We start from the raw sequence: 12,048 nt of genomic DNA on the forward strand, positions 1-12,048 counted from the left end.
ACATATATGTCTTGTTCGATTAAGTTCATATTTATATCCAAAAACCTCAGTTTACATTGGCGCCATGTTCAGAAATGCCTCCAAAATATCCGGAGAAATTGCAGAGACACGTCAAATAACAGAAATACTCATCATAAACTTTGATGAAAGATACATGTTTTACATAGAATTATTGATACACTTGTTCTTAATGCAACCGCTGTGTCAGATTTCAAAAAGCTTTACGGCAAAACACAATATTCAATAATCTGAAAACAGCGTTCAGCCACAAAAACAAGCCATTCTGTATGGCTTGTTTTTATAAATCTTCACTTACCTTTGCTGATCTTCGTCGGAATGCACTCCCAGGACTCCCACAAGAAATGTTTGTTTTGTCCGGTAATGTCCATCATTTATGTCCAAATAGTTATTTTTGTAGCGTGTTTGGTAAACAAATCCAACGTCAGGAAGCGCGTTCACTAAAAGCTGACGAAATGTCCAAAAGTTCCATAACAGTCAGTAGAAACATGTCAAAAGATGTATTGAATCAATCTTTAGAATGTTTTTAACATAAATCTTGAATAACGTTCCAACTGGAGAATTACATTGACTTCAGATGAGCGATGGAACAGAGCTCCCTCTCATGTGAACGCGCATGGTCAAAGAATGGTCAGGTCATGGCAGACCTGTCTAATTCCCCTCTCATTCGGCCCCCCTTCACAGTAGAGGCATCAGACAAGGTTCTACAGACTGTTGACATCTAGTGGAAACCGTAGGAAGTGCAAACTCATCCATATCTCGCTGTGATTTCAATAGAAACTTGGTTGAAAATCGACCAGCCTCAGAATTTCCACTTCCTGTTTGGATTTTTTCTCAGGTTTTTGCCTGCCATATGAGTTCTGTTATACTCACAGACATAATTCAAACAGTTTTAGAAACGTCAGAGTGTTTTCTATCAAATACTAATAATAGCAACTGGGACTGAGGAGTAGGCCGTTTACTCTGGGCACCTCTGTGCACCTTTCATCAAAGCTACTCAATACTGCCCCTGCAGCCATAAGAAGTTAATGCAGCTGGTGGCCACACCAGATACTGACTGTTACTTTTGATTTTGACCCACTTTGTTCAGGGACACATTATTCAATTTCTGTTAGTCACATGTCTGGGAAACTTGTTCAGTTTATGTCTCAGTTGTTGAATCTTGTTATGTTCATACAAATATTTACACAGGTTAAGTTTGCTGAAAATAAACGCAGTTGACAGTGGGAGGATGTTTCTTTTTTTGAGTTTATATCTTGTGCCGATAGATGTTTGTCTATTGTTTCATATTATGCTCTATTGTTTATTTCGTTGTGTCGCAAATCACTCTTTACGGCAATATTTTTCGCCAATTGGACGACGCTTTGCCGTGTGGAAGGAAATATGCAACACAAACAAACATGGAGGAGAGTGAACGTGACACAGTGCACGGAGACACTGAGCTCGGACCTAAAAGAGGGGCTACTTCAGTCGCATGGACGTGGTTAGGGTATGAAAGTCTGACAGGGACCAGAAAACCGTCCTCTGCAAAATATGCCGCAGGCCGGTCACGACAACAGGCTCAAACACCACTAACCTATTTTACCACCTACGCAAGAATCATGTGAAACAGTACAGAGAGGCTACGGATGAGACCCAAAAAAGTACAGTTGAGTGCTCAAAACAAACCTCCGACTCAGACGTTGCAAGAGGCTTTTGCCCGCGACACACCATATGGCAAAGAATCATGAAGATGGAAGAAGATAACAGCTGCCGTTACAACTTACATCTGCAAAGACATGGCCCCAATTTATACTGTCGAGAAACGGGGGTTTCGTGAGTTGGTGCTGACACTCGACCCGAGGTACCAAATGCAAATTGATATGTGACACGTATTAATGCCAAAATAACATGCAAAACAGGCACGCCCCCAAAAATATATATATATATTTTCGGCCTATATTGATTTTGTTTTTCACCTATAGTTGAAGTGTTTTCTGTTTACCTTTTTTATATTTTATACATTCATATTTTATATTTTGTTACATGCTTAATTGAAAATTTGCGCCAAGGTTCTAAATAAAAGGAGAAATAATCAAATATGAGTAAGTACCTTTTTATTTGTATTTGTATAATTCAAAATGTAATAAGAAATAGGCTTTTACATGTGGTCATTTTATATAAACTATTTATTCATTGAATTTACAGGAAATGACCTATATCAGGATATGAGATTTTGGACATATCGCCCAGCCCTAGTAAGATTAGTAGGCTATTTTACATAAGTCTGCAAATGCGATGATGCTTTATTATAAAGGTGCATTTTTATGGTGAATATTAGCTTCCCAAAACTTTAAACTCATGTGCCGCTTATGCATGGGCTAGTCATTTTGCTGTTTGTTACTCGTCCTGTTGGCTGAGGTAAAGTAAATGTGGAAAGTTGTTCTAACATCTTCAAAGTGCGCGGTAAGAAGGACACAAATCATTGCGTACTCGACTTGCAAGTTCTGTGAAGAATAATTACCATCATCTGAAGTGATTTCTGTTGTTCTGAGCACCGTGAGGGAGCGTCCTAATCAGGTTACTATGCAAAGGCCTATGGGTCCGGTCAATTTCTCAAATGAAAATTCTGCTGGTCAAATGTCCAGCACCACATTTTCACAACGGAAACAGTGGTGTGTCTGTGTGTCTGTGTGTGTGTTGAACAACTTCAAAGCCCTTTTTCTCTCCTGATGGTAGTCTCTTCTACAGAACATGAAAGCCCAGACCTGATAATTAATCCAGGGATAGTGTTCAAAGGGTTCCCATTCTAGTACTCTCTGAACCCTACTAACCACACACTGAGTGTGTAAGTGTGTGTGCACGTGTGTGTGTCTACTCTGTCTAAAATATTCACATGTTAGGGAGTCTACATGTACTTCTAAGCTGTAGGAATTGTTTGTTAGTGTATGAGAGTTATATTTGGAGTAGAGATCGCGTGTGTCTATAATGTAACGCTACACTGTATAATGTCTGGTGTGCTGTCCTCTTTGGCTGAGCCAGATAAAAAGGAAAGGACTCCCACTCAGGAGATATGAGAAGAGAAGCTCCATTAGTTCCTCCAAAGCCAGCTGCTGCCTCGCATGAATTCCTCTTTCTACTGTTTGAACTTGATCCATCCATGTCTTCACATCTTCCCCCAGACTCAAACAGCTCTCAAATGGAGGTTTAAAGAAGCCAGCTGCTTGGCTTGAAGCACCAGTACTACTACTAGTTGGTTGTGCCATTTCAGTGATTTTAGTTGACAATCTACTGTTCTGTCCTTTAAATTCATTCACTTGTGTTAAATTATTTAGTCAGGGCGCCCAACCTACTAGCTTACCCTCACTTGAAAGATTTGGGGTTCTTTTGGTCCTGCTTCAGGGCTTTTGAGTTACATCAAAATACATCTAGAGGAATCTATAACTGCTCAATCACTCACATGTACTGCACTGTCCTGTATTGTTATTTTAGCTGGTATATTTTTTCTGATATGAAATCTTTCTTCTTTCCCATCTCTCCCTGCAGCTCCCAGTGATCCTCCTCCAGTCCACCTCTCCTCTTTCTCCTCTTCCAGACGTCTCAGGGAATGGGCCAGCACCTTCCCAGAGAGCACTGCTTCACCCTGGGGTGTGGCTGCCACGCGAGGGTGGGAAGAGCAGCATCAACGTCCTAAAGCCCCACCCCCTCATTCTCTTGTGACCTTTCACATCTCACCGCACTGTGACCTCTGAGCCATGCCGTTCAGGCTGATGCTGCGTCGGACACGGCGCTACAACGTGCTAAGCAAGAACTACTTTGTGACGCGGATTCGTCTGCTGGACAACAACGTGATCGAGTGTACTCTGTCTGTGGAGAGTACGGGGCAGGAATGTCTGGAGGCAGTGGCCCAGAGACTGGAACTACGAGAGGTGAGGGGAAAAACACACACTAGCTCTGCAACTACATTCATCTCTCTATCGCTAGCACACCCCTCCCACAGCTTACAGTACATGATGTTGATCCCACATAAACAGAAAGATATGCGTACACAAGCACACACACAACACTGTTCACAATCAGCAACACTGATTGGAATAAAGAACATATAGTCATTGTGTGTGTGCTTGTCTGTGTATGTCAGTGAAGGTGAGATGGCATGGTTAGATCTAGGGAAGATCAGAAAGTATTCAGAAAGTATTCACATACCTTGACTTGTTCAACATTTTGTTGTGTTACAGCCTGAATTCAAAATGGATTAAATAGATATCTTTTTCTCACCCATCTACACATAATACCCCATAATGACAAAGTGAAAACAGGTTTTAATAACTTTTTGCTCATTTATTGGATATGAAATACAGAAATGTCTCATTTACATAAGTATTCACACCCCTGAGTCAATACATGTTAGAATCACCTTTGGTAGTGATTACAACTGTGCGTCTTTCTGGGTAAGTCTCTAAGAGCTTTCCACACCTGGATTGTACAACATTTGTCCATTATTCTTTAAAAAATTATTCAAGGTCTGTTAAGTTGATTGTTGATCATTGCCATACAGCCACTCAGGGACATTCAATGTCGTCTTGGTAAACAACTCCAGTGTAGACTTCAGCTAGTGTTTTAGGTTATTGTCCTGCTGAAAGGTGCATTGGTCTCCGTGTCTGTTGGAAAGCAGACTGAACCATGTTGCCTGTGCTTATAGCTGTATTCTGTTTATTTGTATCCTCCTAAAACATCCTATTCCTTGGCCACATTATATTCCGTTTTACTTTAGTGCCTTCATGCAAGCAGAATCCATGTTTTAGAATATTTTTATTCTGTACAGAACTCTTTCCTTCCACTTTGTCATTTACTTTAGTATTGTGGAGTAACTACAATGTTGTTGATCCATCCTCAGTTTTCTCCGATCACAGCCATTAAACTCTGTAACTGTTTTAAATTCACCATGGTGAAATCCCTGAGCGGTTTCCTTCTTCTCCGGCAACTGAGTAAGGAAGGATTCCTGTATCTGTGTAGTGCAGGGTGTATTGATACACGATCCAAAGTGTAATTAATAACTTCACTGTGCTCAAAGGGATATTCAATGTCTGCTTTTTTTTACCTATCTACCAATAGGTGTCCTTCTTTGCGAGGCATTGGAAAACTTACCTGGTCTTTGAGGTTGAATCTGTGTTTGAAATTCACTGCTCGACATATAATTGTGTGGGGTACAGAGATGAGGTAGTCATTCAAAAATCATGTTAACCACTATTATTGCACACTATTATAGTCCATGCAACTTATTAAGCATATTTTTACTCCTGAACTTATTTAAGCTTGCCATAATAAAGGGATTGAATACTTATTGACTCAAGACATTTCAGCTTTTCATTTTTTATTAATTTGTAAAAATGTTTAAAAACATAATTCCTCTTTGACATTATGGGGTATTGTGTGTAGGTAGGCTAGTGACACAAAATCTCAATTTAATCAATTTGAAATTCAGGCTGTAACACAACAAAATGTGGACAAAGTCAAGGGGTGGGAATACTTTCTGAATGCACTGTAGGTGTTGTGTGTGTTTGACAGAGACAGAGGACTGTGTGTGTGTGTGTATCTCTGCCACGTGTCTCTCTGCAGGCCCTGTGTATTTTTCTCTGCCCTCCGCTCCGTCTCTCCATAGGGGCTCTTGTCTTTCTCTAACGAAGCATAGCATCTCTTTGTCCTCCATTCACTGCAGGAGAAAGAGATACCCGTCCCCAGACCCACTACCCCCACCTCCCCCTTTCCATCGCCCTCTCTCTAACTCCCACCTCCTCCTCGTCATTCAATGGTAAATATCTGCTGGTTTAGAGACTGAGCTCATGTTTTTATTGTCATTCCCTTCCTTTCTTGTTCTCTCCTCCCTCCCTCCTTTTCTCACTCTCTTTTTGATTCCTGTTCTTTGACCTCGGCAACTTTTCTCTCTCCTCCTTTGCTCCTTTTCACACTATCTCATTTTTTTCTCTCCTCCTCTTCTCCAGCTCCCTCACCCTCTCCCCCTTCTCATCCTGTTCGACTGTTCTGGCCTATATGGAGGTTTTCCTCATTACAGCCCAGTTCAGAGTTAACAATGCTTGTTAAAGCTTCAAACCCATTTAAGACAGACTTGGGCTTGGTCTGCAGTGTTTAGTATGTGTATGTTTGTTTGTTCACTGTTGTAAACACAGATCAATGTGTATGTGTATGCCTGTGTGAACCTGTGTGTACTTGTGTGTGTGTGTGTGTGTGTGTAAGTGTGAATGCGTGTATGTGGGAGAGGCAATGTAGTGCGTACTCACACAATGTTGTGATATTTCCCAGGCATCAGATATGTCATAAATACAAGGTACAGTTACACCCCCGCTTCGGCCTCTGTCTAACCCCCTTTCCTCTCCATTTACCCCCCTACCTCTATCTAACCCCCTCTCTTCCCCACCTACCCAAACACTACACCTACACGGCAGGCCTTACTATGGTCAAAAAATAACTATCTTTCTCTCTTTCACTCTCTTTCTCTCTCCTTTCATTGCTGATGTGTCTCGTCTTTCACCACAGCTCATCCTGACAGCGCCAGGAGTGTGTGATTGATGGGTGTCTGAGACTGTGTGTGTGTGTGTTTGTACAGTTGAAGTCGGAAGTTTACATACACTTAGGTTGGAGTCATTAAAACTCGTTTTTCAACCACTCCACAAATTTCTTGTTAACAAACTATAATCTTAACAAACTATAATTTTGGCAAGTCGGTTAGGACATCTACTTTGTGCATGACACAAGTAATTTTTCCAACAATTATTTCACTTTTAATTCACTATCACAATTCCAGTGGGTCAGAAGTTTACATTCAGTTGACTGTGCCTTTAAACAGCTTGGAAAATTCCAGAAAATGATGTCATGGCTTTAGAAGCTTCTGATATGCTAATTGACATCATTTGAGTCACTGGGAGATGTACCTGTGGATGTATTTCAAGGCCTACCTTCAAACTCGGTGCCTCTTTGCTTGACATCATGGGAAAATCAAAATAAATCAGCCAATACCTCAGAAAAAATTGTAGACCTCCACAAGTCTGGTTCATCCTTGGGAGCAATTTCCAAATTTCCTGAAGGTACCACGTTCATCTGTACAAACAATAGTACGCAAGTATAAACCCCATGGGACCACGCAGCCGTCATACCGCTCAGGAAGGAGACGCGTTCTGTCTTCTAGAGATGAATGTACTTTGGTGCAAAAAGTGCAAATCAATCCCAGAACAACAGCAAAGACGATGGTGCAGGAAACTGGTACAAAAGTATCTATATCCACAGTAAGACGAGTCCTATATCGACATAACCTGAAAGGCCACTCAGCAAGGAAGAAGCCACTGCTCCAAAACCGCAATTAAAAAAAGCCAGACTACGGTTTACAACTGCACATGAAGACAAAGATCGTACTTTTTGGAGAAATGTCCTCTGGTCGGATGAAACAAAAAGGGTACTGTTTGGCCATAATGACCATCGTTATGTTTGGAGGAAAAAGGGGGAGGCTTGCAAGCCGAAGAACAACATCCCAACCGTGAAGCACGGGGGTGGCAGCATCATGTTGTGGGGGTGCTTTGCTGCAGGAGGGGCTGGTGCACTTCACAAAATAGATGGCATCATGAGGGAGGAAAAGGATGTGGATATATTGACGCAACATCTCAAGACATCAGTCAGGAAGTTAAAGCTTGGTCGCAAGTGGGTCTTCCAACTGGACAATGACCCCAAGCATACGTCCAACGTTGTGGCAAAATGGCTTAAGGACAACAAAGTCAAGGTATTGGAGTGGCCATCACAAAACCCTGACCTCAATCCTATGGAAAATGAGTGGGAAGAACTGAAAAAGCGTGTGCGAGCAAGAAGGCCTACAAACCTGACTCAGTTACACCAGCTCTGTCAGTAGGAATGGGCCAAAATTCACCCAACTTATTGTGGGTAGCTTGTGGAAGGCTACGTTAAACGTTTGACCCAAGTTAAAAAAATTAAAGGCAAGGCCAACCAAATACTATTTGAGTGTATGTAAACTTCTTACCCACTGGAAATGTGATGAAAGAAATAAAAGCTGAAATATATAATTCTCTCTATTATTATTTTGACATTTCACATTGTTAAAATAAAGTGGTGATCCTAACTGACCTAAGACAAGGAATTTTTACAAGGATTAAATGTTAGGAATTGTGAAACTGAGTTTAAATGTATTTGGCTAAGGTATATGTAAACTTTCGACTTCAACTGTATGTACACTACATTACCAAAAGTATGTGGACCTGCTCGTTGAACATCTCATTCCAAAATCATGGACATTAATATGGAGTTGGTCCCCCCTTTGCCGCTATAAAAGCCTCCACTCTTCTGGGAAGGCTTTCCACTAGATGTTGGAACATTGCTGCAGGGACTTGCTTCCATTCAGCCACAAAATCATTAGTGATGTCGGGCACTTATGTTGGGCGATTAGGCCTGGCTCGCAGTCAGCATTCCAATTCATCCCAGAGGTGTTTGATGGGGTTGAGGTCAGGGCTCTGTGCAGGCCATTCACACCGAACTCGACAAACAATTTCTGTATGGACCTCACTTTGTGCACGATTGCATGCTGAAACAGGAAAGGGCCTTTACCAAACCGTTGCTGCAAAGTTGAAAGCACAGATTTGCCAAGAATGTCATTTTATGCTGTAGTGTTAAAATGTCCCTTCACTGGAACTAATGTGCCTAGCCTGAACCATGAAAAACAGCCCCAGACCATTATGCCTCCTCCACCAAACTTTACATTTGGCACTATGCATTGGGGCAGTTAGCGTTCTCCTGGCATTTGCCAAACCCAGATTCGTCCATCGGACTGCCAGATGGTGAAGCGTGATTCATCACTCCAGAGAACACGTTTCCATTTCTCCAGTCCAATGGCTGCCAGCTTTACACCACTCCAGCCGACGCTTGGCATTCCGCATGTTGATCTTAGGCTTGGTCCAGCTGCTCGGCCATGGTAACCCATATCTCGAAGCTCCCGACGAACAGTTCTTGTGCTGAAGTTGCTTCCAGAGGCAGTTTGGAACTCAGTAGTGAGTGTTGCAACCGAGGACATACGATTTTTACGCCCTACGCACTTCAGCACTCAGCGGTCCTGTTCTGTGAGCTTGTGTACCCTTCCACTTTGCGGATGAGCTATTTTTGCTCCTAACAGCTGAGCCAAATTTTACGAACTGACTTGTTGGAAAGGTGGCGTTCTATGACGGTGCCACGTTGAAAGTCACTTAAGATCTTCAGTTAGGCCATTCTACTGCCGATGTTTGTCTATGGAGATTGCATGGTTGTGTTCTCGAGTTTATACTCCTTTCAGCAAAAGGTGTAGCTAAAATATGCGAATCTACTAATTTGAAGGTGTGTCCACATACTTTTGCATGGATCTGAAATGTAATTGAATTAAATTCAAAGTTTTGATCATAGGCTGTGTGGAAGTGGATGGATTTGTGTGTTTCGTATGAAGTGTGTGTGTGTGTATCACCTAAAGCGATACAGCAAAGTTGAGGATTCCAGGTGACACATACACACTCCACATATACAATTACTTAAAGGTCACACTCTGACGCACATAACAAATGATTGACTTTGCACCTGGCCTTTAGAAACAGGTGTGCTGAGCACACACACACACACACACACACACACAGAGACAGACACACACACACACAGAGACAGACACACACACACACACAGACAGACACACACAGACACACATAGAGGTATTTTTTTTAATACAACAACAGGATAAAAATACTGTTGGATTTGGAACATTCTATTCTCAATCCAACTGAAGTCCAGCTAGACACACCTGGTGTCACGCCCTGACCTTAGAGGTCCTTTTTATGTCTCTATTTGGTTTGGTCAGGGTGTGATTTGGGGTGGGTATTCTATGTTCTTTAGTTCTATTATTTGTATTTCTATGTTTTGGCCGGGTAGGGTTCTCAATCAGGGACAGCTGTCTATCGTTGTCTCTGATTTTTAACCATACTTAGGTAGCCCTTTTTCCCACCTGTCTTTGTGGGAGGTTAACTTTGTTTGTGGCACTTAGCCTCAAGCGTCACAGTTGTTTGGTATTGTTTATTGTTTTGTCGGCATCATCACCTAATAAAAGGGGATATGTACGCTCACCACGCTGCACCTTGGTCCTCTTCATTCAACGGCCATGACACCTGGGGCCTCATTTATTAACCATGTGTATAAACACATTTGTGCTTAAACCATGTGTGGGATCATTTCCATGCAAAGTGTGAAATGTATCAATATGAACGGAAATGTATGCACTGCCATGAGCATGCATAGTGCCAAGTTGTAGAAGCTGCTTGTCAAGCATGGGGAAATATATGTTGAAATTGGGAGAGTAATGATGAAATTGTTTTTCTAATTAATCGTATATACATTTTGAATTCGTGAAACATCTTGAAAGGCTAGATATAATTTGCCCACGTCAGTGCATTTGTTACGATAATAATCAATATAAAGTACAGTAATTTGTTTAATTAGAGGCATGTGTGAATGTGAAACCTTTGTTGAAATACTATAAAAGACTGTTAATGGAAATGGAAAGAGAGATGGCTGATCTTGCTATGTTGGAAGATTTGTCACACGATGCTTTTCGCACAGTGCATTTTTAAAGATCGGTAGGACTTTTTTCCCAGAAAGTACAGATTGGCTCATCAGATATTGTTTCACAAAACCAATCGTATAGGATCTTTGCGAGGATTTGATTCATACTTTAGAAAGAGCAAACACATGCCATTCCAGTGCACATCAATTTGGGAACAATTTGGGAACAATTTGGGAAATTTGGTGTTTGTTTTACCATCAATTGGTTCAGAAATGCGAACGGAGCAATAGACTGCACACACATAGCCCCAAAAGCACCATACCAAAACGAGTTCAAATATGTGAACAGAAAAGGCTTCCACTCTTGATGTGCTGGTGATAGGTTATGTGATGCACAAAAAACACTGCTCAATGTGGTGGCCAGGTGTAATGCACAACTCGTTCATTCTGCAGAACAGCAATGTTGGCCTAGAGGATGGATGGCTTGTTGAGGATGGATGGCTTGTTGAAGATGGATGGCTTGTTGAGGATGGATGGCTTGTTGAGGATGGATGGCGTATTGTTGAGTGTTGCCTACTCATTTGAAGTAAATTTGCCATTGCTAAAGCAAGTTGAATTGTCCTAATGGGCTTTTCTTTGTGTGTGTGTGTGTGTGTGTGGGGGGGGGGTTTACCTCAACTGAATTAGCCAAATAAAACCTTGTGGTTGTATTCAATCTCTCACACTAGCACCTCTAATGTAGTCTCGAAAAACGGGTTGCGCCGTTGTAGGCTATTTCATGACATAGTGTTGTATATTCCCGCCGTCTTTAAAGTGATGGTTTTGACCATATATGGTTAATTAGGGGCATTTTTAAATGTTTGTAATACCAACATGTTTCAAGCAGACCACCATAGTCCCTGTGCCCAAGAACACTAAGGTAACCTGCTTAAATGACTACCGACCCGTAGCACTCACGTCTGTAGCCATGAAATACTTTGAAAGGCTGGTCATGGCTCACATCAACACCAGTATCCCAGAAACCCTAGACCAGGTGGTAAGGGTAGGTAACAACACATTAGCCACGCTGATCCTCAGCACTGGGGGCCCTCAGGGGTGCGTGCTCAGTCCCCTCCTGTACTCCCTGTTCACTCATGACTGCATGGCCAGGCACGACTCCAACACCATCATCAAGGTTGCTGATGACACAGCAGTGGTAGGCCTGATCACCAACAACGATGAGACAGAATATAGGGAGGAGGTCAGAGACTTGGCCGTTTGGTGCCAGGACAACAACCTTTCCCTCAACGTCATCAAGACAAAGGAGATGATTGTGGACTACAGGAAACGGAGGACCGAGCACGCCGCCATTCTCATCGGCGGGGCTGCAGTGGAGCAGGTTGAGAGCTTGTGTCCACATCACCAACAAACTAACATGGTCCAAGCACACCAAGACAGTTGTGAAGAGGGCACGACAAAGCC

The 12,048-nt window shown here is 42.1% G+C and overlaps 1 protein-coding gene across 1 annotated transcript in view; it reads left to right on the plus strand.

Annotated features, from left to right (window-relative positions):
- Nucleotides 1-12,048, plus strand: part of LOC129825239 (tyrosine-protein phosphatase non-receptor type 14-like) — a gene marked incomplete in the record, with an annotated part of 76,934 nt that overhangs the window by 21,594 nt on the left and 43,292 nt on the right. Inside the window, 1 exon segment of the mRNA XM_055885159.1 lies at nucleotides 3,544-3,926. Coding sequence (XP_055741134.1) covers nucleotides 3,753-3,926 — 174 coding nt within the window.

This window comes from Salvelinus fontinalis, chromosome 27 (assembly GCF_029448725.1).
Source record: "Salvelinus fontinalis isolate EN_2023a chromosome 27, ASM2944872v1, whole genome shotgun sequence".
NCBI lineage: Eukaryota > Metazoa > Chordata > Actinopteri > Salmoniformes > Salmonidae > Salvelinus > Salvelinus fontinalis.